The 14,511-nt window shown below is 34.8% G+C and overlaps 1 protein-coding gene across 1 annotated transcript; it reads left to right on the top strand.

Annotated features, from left to right (window-relative positions):
• The first annotated feature begins 939 nt into the window (after positions 1–939).
• On the top strand, positions 940–9,372 carry LOC115959246 (chromatin modification-related protein MEAF6-like). The gene is made up of 7 exons (XM_031077585.1): positions 940–1,041; positions 1,159–1,253; positions 2,655–2,755; positions 5,275–5,344; positions 7,217–7,244; positions 7,326–7,386; positions 9,158–9,372. Exons 1-7 carry the CDS (start codon positions 1,029–1,031, stop codon positions 9,261–9,263), a joined length of 474 nt encoding a protein of 157 aa, XP_030933445.1. The 5' UTR covers positions 940–1,028; the 3' UTR covers positions 9,264–9,372.
• The last annotated feature ends 5,139 nt before the right edge of the window (positions 9,373–14,511 follow it).

Genomic DNA, 14,511 nt, shown 5'->3' on the forward strand with positions numbered 1-14,511 from the left:
TCATATTCGAATTGACATAACTGACCCGTTTAATAAACTGGTTGGGTTAGTGTTTAATACATAAAACCCGTTTGACATATTTAACTCGTTTAATTAAATGATATTTTACCAATATACCCTTCAAACTCTAGGTATATAAACTTATTAGTTATTGTGATTTATTTTCTTTGACATATTGTGATTAATTATTTGTAATATTGAGATATGTTTTAGTTTTGAATAATTATTTGTGATGCAGTTATTCATTAGTTTTGAATTTTATATTAAAAATATTTATTTATTTATTTATTTATTTTTTTCATAATTTTGATAAAATCTAATAAATAGGTCGACACGATTGACCTATTTAATAAATGAGTTATATTAGGGTTGATGAATCTTAACTTGTTTAATAAACATATCGAGTTAATGTTGACTTACATAGTCGGATATTCATGAATTGACCTGCCACGAATTTGATACATGAACACGAATTGCTACCTCTACTTAAAACTATTGTCAAAGATGTATAATTATCACCCGATATATGTGAGATGTAGCGTATACATGTGAACTACATGTACGTGAGGTCTAGAGATTAGTAGACATTCGTAAATTTCTAAATGCCCTTGTTTCTCAAAAAGAAAAAAAAAAGTTTCCTTCCAAAAAGTAAAGTGGGTCCCACTCACATTGCCGTGCTCAAGTAGCTCACCTCAACGTTATCTAGTCGCCGCGTAACCAATTCGTAATAATTTCATTATTACTTTACACTATTGCCAAGGCCAGGAAAAAATATATAAGGATAATGGCGACGACGTCGTTTATCATATTTCTATATTGGGCTGTAAAAAGGGGCCCAAAAAATTCATGATGACATGGCGGAACATGATTGGCAATTTCACGTAACTCGAAAGAGAAAACGCCCGTAGAGGAACTAATCCTACTTTACCCCTAAATTTAAAAATCAACCCCTCCCTCTCGTGTGTGCCCTAGCAGAGAAATTAGGGTTTTTTTTTTTTTTTTTTCACTGTCAAAATTTTCGCGCGAAAATGGAATCCGAAGGTGGCCGTTGGATAATTATCTTTGTTTATACTACTAATTCCTTCGTAGATATGAATTTGAATTTGAATTTTTTTTTTTTTAAAATGTCGATTTTTTTTTGAATTTTGAAAATTTCAGGGCAAAAAGCCTCGTTGAACCCATCGGCAATGCTCACTTCTCTTCTTGGCAGGAGAGCCAAGCTCCACGAAGAGCTTCGAATCATCGAGAAGCAGGTAAATTTTCCTATTTTTCTACAACTTGTTCAGGAATTTAATTTAGCAATTATTAATAATGGTTTTTTTTTTTTTTTGGGGATGAGTATCAGTGTATTGAAATTATGGGTATTTGAGAAAAATGCAAAAGGGTTCATAGTGCAAATGGGAACTGAATGTGAACATGAAAGGATTGGTGCTATGCTTAAACCAATGCAAAAATATGTGTTAGCATTGGGAATTTTGGACCCACTTATCATTTATCATGTTCTGTTAAGTTATCTGGGTTAGCTGCTGTCTTACTTTTTCCGATTTGTGTCGCGCCTAACATAGCATCCTTTATTCAAATTTGTATATGATTTTATGTTAATTGCTGTGAATGTGTACGTGTATTAGGTTTCAATAATGTGTTGGTAAATCCTAGTGCCAAATCATCAACAGTGTCTTATTTGGGTGGTTGTGTTATTTGAGTGAAACTTGTTTCATTGGAAAGTAGATATCTAGCACTTCAAAATGGACACAAAATTGACCCAATTTGGATTTTTAAATGATTGATAAATGGTTGTTTGAAATTGGTACAACTATGATTTCTTGAGTGAATAATGTAATAGTTAAAATGAGACGTCACTCAAACATGAACGAATTTGCGGCAGTTTGTTTCCTTGTTTATTTCCATATCAAGCCCAGACTTTAAGCTACCTATGAAAGCCTCACTTTGCACAGAGGAAAAGGTAGTCGTTTTAAGACCATTAAGAGGGACTTAATTTGATTGAGCCTAAACTATCAGAAAACTTCTCTCCATGATTATTATTATTATTATTATTATTATTATTTTCATTTCAAACAAAAGAGTTGCCTAAACCTTTACCTGCTCGGTAGAATCTTTCCAGAGGTTTCTTTGGAGGTTGTTGTAGGAATATCCTTCACTTGAAAGTAGCAAATTAGCATCTTATGTATGCGTCATTTAATACAGAATATTAATGTAATTTGTTGCCATTGGGTTTACCATCACCATTACATAGAACAAGAAATTTTCAGCAGTGTCTAGCTCTTATTTATTTGTGGCTGAAACTGTATATGGTGTGGTGTATAGGTGAATCTGGCTAAGAATTCCAACCTCCTTTTTTTCTTTCCCTTTTTCCTAAATCCAGGAAGATTTTTAAGCCCATGTGCATGTACAAACATGCAAATATCTTTTATTTGTTTAAATTTTGAAATGAAATAGGGATAAATAGTTTAAGCAACCTTCTTCACACCAACCCCCCCCCCCCCCCCCCCCCGGGCATGTGCGGGTGATAAGCAGTTTATGCCACTAATATTAATACATATATATATATATATATATTTTTTATTATTGTAAAAACACACACACAGAGTAAAATGAAGATTTGGTTGGAGCCTAATAGTTTGCTTTTACTCCAGGTCTATGATATGGAGACTAGTTATCTACAGGACCCGAGCCAATGTGGCAATGTGCTGAAAGGTTTTGAAGGGTTCCTATCTGCAACTAAGAACACTGCCTTGTATGAAGTGTCTGAGAATGAGATATTCTTTACCTTCAATTTTTACTTTTATGATTACATTTCCCCCATCTTTCATTGGCGTTTATATGGATTGAATGTATGTGTGCTAAACTCCAAATGCGTGATAATTTTTAGTGAAAATACAGAGACTGGGTTGTTTTTGAAATTTATTTTAGGAGTACCCTGTCTAATTATGCTTATTCGAATTTCTTCTTTGTTTCATATTCTTGTCATGTTTCTTGTTGGTTAAGATACCTGTGCCTTTAACACCTCCAAGTCACATTTATGATCTGGTGAAGTTCTTAAGGTTTCAGCGTTTGTCTTGTATCTGTTCTCTATGTGAAGTATTCTCACAAATGATTTTCTTTTTCTGACCTGTTTTTGAACCAAAGCTCAAGAATAAACTTAAACAGTTATCTATTTTGACCCTGGAGAGGAGAGAAAAGAGGGGGGGGGGGGAAGCAGCTTGTCATGGTGGCACTATATTGAATCCCTATATATTGCCATTTATGTTGTTTGGTCCTCTTTTGAAAGTGACATTGCCCTCTCTTTTTTCTATAGCAATTCAGTGCACAAGTTGGTGCAAAACTGAATAGTAATTATTCTAATCAATATGATAATAACAAGAAAGAGGATGAGACAATTATTGGGTAAATTGTAAGGTGATTTCAAGGGTGAATTGTCCGCTTCAGAACCTTCTACAGAATTGACGGCCACACCTACAAAGGACCCTGGCTCTTGAAGCACAAGCATAGTTTTGGCAATAAGCAGTATGTAAATGGAGATGTGAAAATGGAACTTGGACAGTGAAGGTATGCAGGGTGGAAGAGGAATGAGTATATGGATGGGTGGTAAAATGTGGTGATTTGTGGTAATGGTTTTGGTTTTGGGCTAATGGGAATAACTAAGAATTGGATTGGGAAAATGGTGAGTCAAAAGGTGAGGGATTTTTTTTTGGGTGGGTGGTACTATGACTATGAGGAAAAGGTCTTTGGTGATAATGAATGTTGTGAGGAAGATAAGAAATAGCACAGAAGAAAAAAGGAAAGGGAGAAGGTAAGAAGCATGGACAATTCAAAACTGCCGGCATTTCTGTGTCTGACACACCAGGGACACTCTTTGCATGCTTGTTCTCATTGCGTTGGGAGGAAAAAAAATCTTTTTATTTTAAAAAAATTCCTCTGATTTTAGTTATGTATTTAAATATTTGATAGTTATTTATTTCAAAACTTGAAATAAGCATAAATTATGCCTACAAATAAATAATATTACCTAAAATATTAATTAATTAGTTGTTGTATCCCCACCATGTCGTGTCCTAATTTCTAAGAATTGTTGTGTTGCTATGTCTCATGTTTGTGTTAGTGTCAATTTCCATGCTTCTTAGGGGAGAGGAAAAGGAGGGGAGAAGGAAAATAAAATGTTTAATAGGGCCACACTAGATAATGCTGAATTAGCAGACGTCTCTGTTGGCCACTAGCAACATAAGCCAAAATTGAAGGGAAAATAGATGGTTGTACTAAATAGTTACACTTTTGACATTTAAAGGGCTAAATTAGAACTTTTGAAATCGGGGGGTCCAAATTGAACTGTCTCCATGTTTGATGGACAGAAATTGCAATTTGCTGTTAATTATTTAAATGGAAAGAAAACTTACCATGGCCTACTTTTAGAAAAATCAGTGGACATATATATATATATATATGCTGCTCAAGGAAAAGTTGGGTCATTTCCAGTGCTGTTCGAAACATGTTGGAGACATGTAGTTTCAGTAAGAGTCTCAATTGCTGTCTTAGAGATAAATATCCATTTTTAAACTGAATAGATTAATATTGGGAAGTCAGATGTTTCTCAGTAAATTAGGTAAAGGTTAATTATGAACAATCTAAACCTCTGTCTTAGATTGTTTCATTCTCTATAGCATTCCATGTCATTCCTCTAAATGGGAATTTTAACTATATCTGTCACTTGAGGGAATCTAACTTGGTTGGATGTTTAGAGAAAAAAACATTACGTGCAATGATGCAAATCATTGAAAAGCTGATGAACCTTAGACATATCTTCATAGAAACAACATTTTAGATTGATGGATCCTAGATGTTAATATATTCTTATAGGGGAAAGTCCCCAAAAAAAAAAACAATCTATATTTTTATCTTTGTGACAAATTAAACCTCATACTTTTAAATGTGCCATTTTAAACCCCATGCTTTCATTATTGTGCCAAACAAAATTCTCTATGGTCTCAAGTGTTTCATAATTTCCAAGTGTCTGGAACAACAATGAAATTGCAAGGTTCGAAGTGGCACATTTGTAAGTATGGGATTTAATTTGTCACAAGGATAAAACTATAGGGGTTTTTTGGACCTTTCCTTTATATTATATTAAGATGTACATAACTTGATGTTTCTTGCATTATGCATGTATACATACATAAAAATTAATATTTTTTTAGATGAGGTGGGTTGTTGTTCATCTGATATCAATGAAACCTAACCACTTGAAAACTTGTGGTGCAGCTTGAAGCGGTCTAGGAAGTTTCAGCCTGAAGATAGGCTCTTCTCATTATCTTCAGTCACCTCACCAGCTGTATGTATATTGAATTTCAATTGTTTATTGAAGGCACTGCATTTACTATTTAATCTTTTCTTGTTCTGCTTTGTTGTCTTCTTGGAAAAGTGGCCTTCATGCAAGATAAGGCGGGCTGTTTCATCACTTTACTGTAAATTCTAGCTGCTAGCCAGTGTTCAGTTAGTAGTTAACATTTCTGCTTATGTCATTTATTATTGTTGAGCTAGAAGTGCTCAATTGGTAGTTAATATGTTTGCTTTTGTCATAAACTATTGCCAAAGTATTTTTGGTTTGAATGGGTGTGTCTTTATGCACTTGCATATGTGATTTATTCTGGTTGTAATCCATAATGATATTGGAACACAAAGAGGGTGCCGTTCTCCTTTTTCTTTTAATGTCTATACCTTTTTTCCCCTTGATAATGGAAAAGTAGAACAAAATGAGGTGGGGGTATACCAATGTTAAAAGAATTTTTGACAAGTCCTCTTTCTCCAGAGTCCAAAACACAGCACTGGGAAGGGTATCTGTAAAAATCTGACCTGTTCCTTGATTTATAAAGGATGATAGATAAGGGTATGCTTGGTTTTTCACTCTCATTTTATTTTCAAAAGAGTGCCTTCAGAATAGTAACCCATTTTGACTTTAAACCGGCAGGTAGGTAGCATTTAGAAGCAGCTAATTATCCTGGTTATTGAAGTCGATTCTGATGTTGGAGTTGGAATCCATGTCAGGGCTTCTCATATTTATTTTCCATTGTTTCTGATCATTGTAATATCCATTAGATCTCATGATCTAGAAAAAAAATTCTAGGTGAGATCCGTATTTGCCCCAAATTAAGACAGCCACATGATTATGCCTTACCTCTACCAGCCAGAGCCTCTGACTCTGAGGGATGCATTGCATTTATGTATCACGACTGAATCTCTAGAGCAGTTCAGCTACATTTAGGCAAACCCATGATCAGGAAATTTCTATTCTTTCGGTCATCATTTATGTTCTGGTTCCCATATTGCTAGCATCTAAAAATTGTATTAGGGATCAAAGGTTATTCTAGTTGTAAAATACTCTCTTCATTTTTTTTTTTTTTTTTTTTTTTTTTTTTTTCCAGTTATTTAGTTCTTAAGGTTTGCATGCTGCTTGATGTTAGTGTTCTATTGATAATTTTGTCCATTTCCAGGCGGCGAAGTAATTTAGATAATAAATTTCTAAGTCTTTGGGGCGTTTAAACGTTAGTTGAGATGACTGATTTGGGGCTCATTGAAAGCCATCACTTGATAAATTGCAGTCAGGTTATATCACTTGGTTTGCCTTTGCCATTGGGTAATATCAAAAGCATTGGAACAGTGAATCTATCAATGCACAATACATCAGGTTCAAAATACGAATTTAAAATCAAGAAATTTCAGCCCCCCATTTCCCTGTGGGCGACAAAACAGCAAAGAAATAAAATATGGCTGTGGCCAAAAGAGAATTAAGAATATGGTGGTGGATATGATACTTTCCGTTAGTTTTGTTTTTGTTCATGGCAAAACATACAACTCTACAGTAAAGGGCAATTTTCCTTTGGGATGTGTTACTCCATAGAATTGATTTCTATTTTTCATTTATAACTGCAAAATGTTCTCCATTATCGACTGCATGAGAGAGGAAGTCATATACTGAGATTTACTTTAGACTATTGGTCAACTGTGAAGTCCTTTTATTTCCCTTTTTCCAATCCTTCCAAAATCAGATTTTTTGCACTGTGAAGTCGTTTGCTCCTTTTGTTGTTATTATTATTTTTTTGTTTCTCTTAAAAATATAGATCATAATGGTGTCATGTCCACCAGGAGGTTCTTTGACTTATTTTAACATGGTTTTTTTTAACATATGTTCTACTGTGTTTGTCAGGCTGAAGAGCTTGCCGCTGGACGAGATGGTGAGCCTATATAAGTGAACGTTTTGACTGCTTTGCTTTTCTAAATTCTTATTGTTTTTCCTTCCTTTGTGTTCATTGCAGATGGGAGATCAGACTATGGTCTTGGTCGGTCTAAGGGTGGAGGTATTTACGCAAATGGCCAGTAAGTACTCTGCTACTTTATCACTCTAATGATTATATTACAAATGTTACCCAAGCTTGAAAATGATTGAAATTGAACAAATTTTACCATGTGTTTGGGCGCTCAACTCTTTAGGTTACGCTGGTATTTTAAATTCTTTTGTTGCAATCTTCAAGTTTGGCAAGTTTGAAACAGAATTTGAAAATTGTCCTCGGAACACGTTTCCGGAATTTGTAGAGGCAAAACCCCGGATTCAAAATTCTGTCTAAACAGGTAGAATTTTCCAAATTCCTTGATACTCTTCTCCTCACTCTCTCTAACCCTCCCTAAAGTCGTCGAAGACACTGTTGACATTGTTAGAATTATGGTTCAAAGATATTCATCATTTCCTAACAGCTAAAACTTTTAGAACAGTTAGTAATATAACATGATATTAGATCAACAGATCCTAAGTTCGATACATTGCTTTACTCTACCTCTCATTTAAAAATGTTAAAAGTCTCACGTGTTGAGTCCTACTTATTAAGGGGGAGTTTAGGCCCACATGTGAGGTAGAGTGTTAGAATTATGGTTAAATGATTAAATTCATCATTTTTTAATAATTTAAACTTTTAGAACAATCGTTAATTTAACACACATCAAAGACCTCATCCTCCTCAAAGAACCAGATGACATATGACACTTCTCACCAGTAAGATCCAGAACATTTTGTTGATTTGCTCATTCATGGTTACAATTTCAAGGACTTTGCCTTTGCTAACTTCAACATGTCAACCATAAGTTTGATGGGTACAAGGACCCCAAAGTGGATGACAAGGATGATGTTGTTTTGAAGGAAAGGAGTTTCAGAGAGTTCGTGGAGAAGAACTGGTTTGTGATTGTGGAATTCTATGTGCCTTGGTGTGGACATAGCTAGTCATTGGTGATGAATTATTGATTACATGTTGCTGTAACTAAGCTGAAGGGCATAGATATAGTATCCGTTTAGAATTGCTTATTTAGCTGAAATTGAAAACTTTTTGTTGAAAGTGTAGAAAAAAATGTTAAAAATAAGCTGAATAGTACAGTGGGACCTATGAATAGTATCAAAAAGTATAGTGGGACTTATGAATAATAGCAAAAATAAGTTGAAAGTGGAGATAAATTGAAAAATTCAGCTCATCCCAAACACACACATAGACTTGGCCAATGTAGATGCGTTTGCGGAGATTGACAGGGCTCAACAATAATATGTTAAGGAGATCTTTATCTACCAATTGAGAAAAATTTCAAGATACAGTGGTTTTGTTGATTGGAGAGATTTGTATTGGTTTGAGAAGAGAGTAAGGTCCTCATGGTGAACAAATAACGTGGTCTACCATTCCACTAAAAGGCTCCTACCTATTTAAAATTGCTGAGTCATAAATTATTCTTAAATAGAAACTGATTACTGACTCAGCAATTTTAAACAAGTAGGAGTCTTTTAGTGGAATAGTAGACAAGTGACGTGGTCCACTATGAGGGCTGTATAATTTCTCAAGAAGAGGAGATGAGAAACATGATAAATAAAAAAAGAGATTTGTTTTGTTTTACCTGAAAAAGAAGAAGCTAGTTGCAGAAGCTTTTATCTAGATTGTAGGTGATTGTTTTTAAATGATGGGTTTGAAAAAATACCATCATTTTAAAATTTCCATGAAAATATAAATTTCATTTTCCAAACATAATGTTAATGACAATATTGACATTACTTGTGGCTAATTCTTTATAACTTCTGGCCTCATAATGTAAAAATAAAAAAAAAAATGTGTCACAGGGGAAAGCCGAAGAAGGGAAGAGCTGGGCCAAGGGATGCAAAACGAATGAGGTCTTCAGGTGATCCGGATTTTGACTATGATGATGATCCTGATGTGACATTGTAAATTTTCTTGTATACCTATCTCCTAAAAAAAAGAAAAAAAGAAAAAGAAAAAAGAAGACATTGTAAATTTTGCTTGCACTGAATGAAATGTGATTTGGCTTTTCTGTGTATGCTTTGCAAATCTTGGGTCTTGGGGCCATAAACAGTAAGCTTTTTGTCTTCAAAATCCCGTCGATTCCAGAACTCCTTAGGAAATGAAAGCCCCTCTTTAACCCTTGCAGTTTATAAGAAATGGTGTCATTGCATATAATCAAATTTATATCTTTACCAATTTTTTATTTGCATTGAAACTGAAACGTTACATATAACCTGAATCTGATCCTATCATGGTGAAGGATGTCATCAAAGTTTCCTTTACACCAAGATGCAGGCTAGGATGTTCTTTTGATAGTGCAGTATTGCTTTTATTATGACCACTTGCAAGATCTCTCCAAAACTGTACACTCTAATTTATCTGTGGGAAGATTTTTGTGTTTTTAATTTGCATTGGTATGGGTACTTTTCGTCTTTTGGTACGTGCTAGGCCTGTCCATGGGTTGGGTTGGTTCGGGTTTGGACTTGAACCGAACTCGACCCATCTGGGTCGGGTGGTTGGATTTTAGACATGTATTTGATCGAATAGTCGGGTTGGATCTGGTGTTTTGGGCCACTGGTTGGGCGGGTCGAAGTTGTTGGTTAGGCGGGTTTAGGCCATAAATTGGGCCCATTTTTTGGACTTATATGAAATTTATATTAGTTCAACTTTTTCAGCCTTTTTAGCCCAAATTAAGGAGTTTGGCAGGTTTCAAAATTACTTGGGTGTCATATTTTTTGAATTTTTCATATAAAGTAGATTGGGCATCCCTTTTACTTTTTTTTTTTTAAATGGACCTTTAAGATAAACTTAAATTAAGCAACAACTCTATTTATAAATCCATGGGCCTTCAAAACATGAATATCCTAGACAAAATACCCCACCAGAAGACACAAAATATACCACATGTTAAGCATTAAACAACTTGGACAAAGTAACTCACCACAACACAAAATAAACCTATTTTTACTGGATTCATATCTTCTAGATTTCCTATGGTACTTTACCAATAGATTTTCTTAAATCTTAATTATTTAAAAAAAAAAATGATTTTAAGGTCAAGATTCTGTCATGTCAGCATTCTACTAACAATACTCTTAAAATAATAAAATAATGTTGCAAACGAAACGGTTAAGATTATTGTTAGTGGAATGTTACATGGCAAAATCTAGACCATTAAAGAATGATTAAAATTTAAGAAAATTTATTTGGTAGAGTACCTAGGAAATCTAGAGGATCTGAATCTATTTTTATCACATCTGTTAAGCATCCACATAATGACCACAAAAAATAAACACAGCAAAGTATATTGTAAATCTTGGACAAAGTGCACAACACAACTAATAACACACAAAATCCTATTTTCACCACATGTGACTTGTTAAACAGCCACACATTGACTACCAAAAAATAAACACAACAAAATAACTTGGACAAAATAGCAAAACACAATACACAAACATGCCTATTTTTACCACATATGATCTGTTAAACATCCACACAATACAAGCACCTGGCAGTAAGCCAGTAGCTCAATACAAGTCATATATATTCAAGAAAAACCCAGAGGCATAAAAGCCAATTTTAACACCTATGTTAAACCTGCACCTGCCAACCACACAACAAGTAATATTTCCAACAACAAATAAGTCAAACACAACAAGCATAAGCAATAGATTTATACTACAATATTTCCATCTATATATATAAATGAATATATACTAGGTAAGCCATATAGGCAGAGAAGGCAATTAGATTACTGCAAGTTTTTAAGATAATAAATCATAAGGTAGTAAGCTTGTTGGCTATACAATGTTCCCAGCAATATAATTAATTACAATTACGAAATACCACAGATATTTCCAAAAAGATAGATTTTCCAAAGTATTGAATGACAAATACTCTAGCTAATAAGTCTATAACTTATAGAAAAGAAAACCTATTGACCAAGATTTCTTTTCTATAAGTATTAAGAGTAGTATTGTTAGAAAATCAATATACAAAAGAGCTTCCAAAATGTTCCCCAAAGATTGCCTCCTTTACAAAATAAATGATTCCTCCTTAATGGACAAAAAAATATTTACAAATAATACATTAGTACCAAATACAAAACCAACTAGAAAGGACAGCAAGTTTATAACAGTAAGGGGCTAAAGACAATAACATATTAAGTCAATTATCAATCTTCAATACTAATTAAGGGTCGTTTGCTTAAGCTAGAACCTAATTTGGAGTTGGTACCTGCTGATGCACTTGATGATGATTGTTGATTTAAAACTAGAAAAGAAAAGGAAATAAATACAATAGATTAAATTTTGTTTGAATACATGAGATATTCAATAAGAATTAATAAACAATAAGTTTCAGAATTTAAACATATTACCTAAATCATGAAATTCCTCCTCCAATGCCTCAACCTCATCCCTTGATTGGCGATGAGAAATCGGAATTGTGGCTTGAAGCCAATTTTGTGCACATACAAGGTTTTGAACCATGAGAGGAGAGAGAGACCTTCGAAATGGATCAATAATGCAGCCTCCGGTGCTAAATGCTGACTCAGATGCAATAGTCGAAGCTGGTACAGCTAGCACATCCTTATCCACTTTGGACAACAATTGGTACCTACTAGAATTGTCCTTCCACCAACCCAATACCTCAAAATTCACATCCTTTCTACCATCACAATTTTCAGCCAAATACTTTTCAACCTTATTACTACAACCTACAGATTGCTCAACTTCCAAGAAAAGCTCATATCTAGAGTGAACCATCACATATGGATCACTAGCATCCCCTTCCATTTGTGTCCTCTCACTCCCACTTGGTTCTTGCACATTTGGGGAATAAATAGAACAATAAAAATTATACAACTTCATAAAAAGATCTTTCACCTTATCAACCATCACTTTCCCCATTGCATTCCCATAAATCTTAGAAAAAGAAAACCTCAAAAACCTCAAATTTTTTCATGGATCAAAAACCACAACCACATACAAAAGAGGATTAATTTTATCACTTTCCCTCCCAATACTTCTCAAATTTAATTTGCATGTTTGTGGCTGTGTTTTTCAAGGGGGTGTTTTGGGATTTAACTAAATGAGAAATACTCTCTTGAATAACAAAGATCTCATCGAAGAAGGCATTTGAAGTAACATACAAAGAGCCGGAGAACTTCTTTGTTGCATTGTAAAAAAGCCTCAAGAAAGTCACAAATGCCCTACAATTTTGGAAATCACTCATACAAGGAGATCCCAAACCACCACTATCTTCCTTGTTTCTAAAGTATGACAAATAACCATCATCTTCAAAGTCCATTCTAAGGAACACTGTCTTAAAATTTTCAGTAGTTTCTAACATGAGGTAAGTTAAGTTCCACCTAGTAGGTACATCTAGACAAAGAAGACTCTTGGACTCCATACCTAACCTCTCCATAAAACTCCTAAAAGTTTGATATTTATTGGATGAGGACTTCACATACCTCACAGTTTCACGCACCCTAGCAACAAATGCATCAATTTTTTTCAAATCCTCCCCCACAGTGAGATTTAGGATATGGGCACAACACCTCATGTGCATGAACTCATTTTCTAAAACTGACCCATTCTAATCTTTTGTTACTCTTTGCAAAAATTTAATTGTGGTTAAATTGGAGCTAGCATTATCCATTGTCAAAGTGAATATGCCATCAATACCCCACTCACGCAAAGACATCTCAATCTTTCTACCTATAGTCTCCCCCTTGTGATCTTCAACTTGACAAAAATTTAAAATTCTCTCACGCAACTTCCAAGCATCATCAATAAAGTGACATGTGAGACACATATAATTCAAATTTTGAATAGAAGTCCATGTCTCCATAGTAAGACACCTTACAACCCTTAAAGGATTTCCTTAGTTTCTCTCTCTCACTATTATAAATTCCAATCACATCTCTAGCCATAGTTTGACGAGATGGAATATCCTTTAGACGAAACTTAGGTTGTAAGGTAGTTACATATTTCTTAAACCCATACCTCTCAACACACCTAAAGAGGGAGGGTTCTAGTTGTAGCCTGACAAAAGATGATGGAGTCCCATAATTCTCCATCGCAGCCAAGCTTTTTACTAAGAGAGCTTTAAGTATCGATGTTATCGCAAGAACCTTCACTCCATTGTGGATGTCTCGCAGTGGTTTTAAGATTAAGTCCTGGGTGATCATAAAATCCTTTTAACTTTTGACAATAAGAATGATGTTGACAGAATCCTTATGAGTGAACTGTGGAGCTTTGACAAGCACCTAGTTGCAATGGAAAAATATTAGAAAGATACCCCTCTACATGAGCTCAAGTTTGAGAAGATGAATTTTTGGGTTCAAATCCACGGTGTTCCATTACGGTCTATGATAGTGGCTGCAGTTGAAAAAATTTGTGAGGTCATTGGAGATGTCTTTCAACCAAAGGACCCAAAAGATGCAGATGGTGGGAGTTTTTTACGTCTTAAAATTTCTATAGACCTATCTTTACCTTTGTGCCGTGGACGTTTGGTTTCTCTAGAGAATGATAAGTAAGTGGGTGAGCTTTACCTATGAAAGACTTCCGAACCTGTGCTACTGGTGTGGTCGCCTAACTCATGTTGACAAGGATTGTGCTATTTGGATAGAAAGCGAGGGAACACTCCAAACAAAAGATCGTCAATTTGGTTCGAGTATACGCGCACCTACTTTTGTGCCATGAAGGAAGAGTGTACTCATGGTGCCTAGATTTTACTCAGTGAAGAAAAAATCAGGAACGATTAGTCCTAGTTCCATACTAGTCATCGAGTCCACACGTAAATCCATGGTGAGTCTATGACCATCGGAGGGTTTAAGCGGTTGTAATGACAAGGAAAGAGGTGTATCACTGGAAGGGGAAGTCCATGGGCTAGCTAGCAACGTTAAAACTACATTTAATCACCATAACATGGGCCTTGATTTCACGCATAGACTTCATAACATGATAAATCAGGACTTTATGCCTAAAAGGGTTATTGAAGAGCAAGTCAAGGATTTTGATACGCAACTGAAAGAGATCGATGTTGAGTTGGCCAAGTCTGATCATCAGAATTTTAATTCAATTAATCATGTTGACTCTGACTCACGTGCACCTAAGTGCCCTTTAGCCCAAGCTCAGAATAATGAAGCATGTGATCCTCATGATTT

The sequence above is a fragment of the Quercus lobata genome, chromosome 9, assembly GCF_001633185.2.
Source record: "Quercus lobata isolate SW786 chromosome 9, ValleyOak3.0 Primary Assembly, whole genome shotgun sequence".
NCBI classification, from domain to species: Eukaryota; Viridiplantae; Streptophyta; class Magnoliopsida; order Fagales; family Fagaceae; genus Quercus; species Quercus lobata.

Excerpts from the sequence above, each read along its gene's own strand:
- LOC115959246 (XM_031077585.1), top strand. Across the intron at positions 2,756-5,274 it reads GCAACTAAGAACACTGCCTT|CTTGAAGCGGTCTAGGAAGT; the intron begins GTATGAAGTGTC and ends CTTGTGGTGCAG. Across the intron at positions 5,345-7,216 it reads CTTCAGTCACCTCACCAGCT|GCTGAAGAGCTTGCCGCTGG; the intron begins GTATGTATATTG and ends TGTGTTTGTCAG.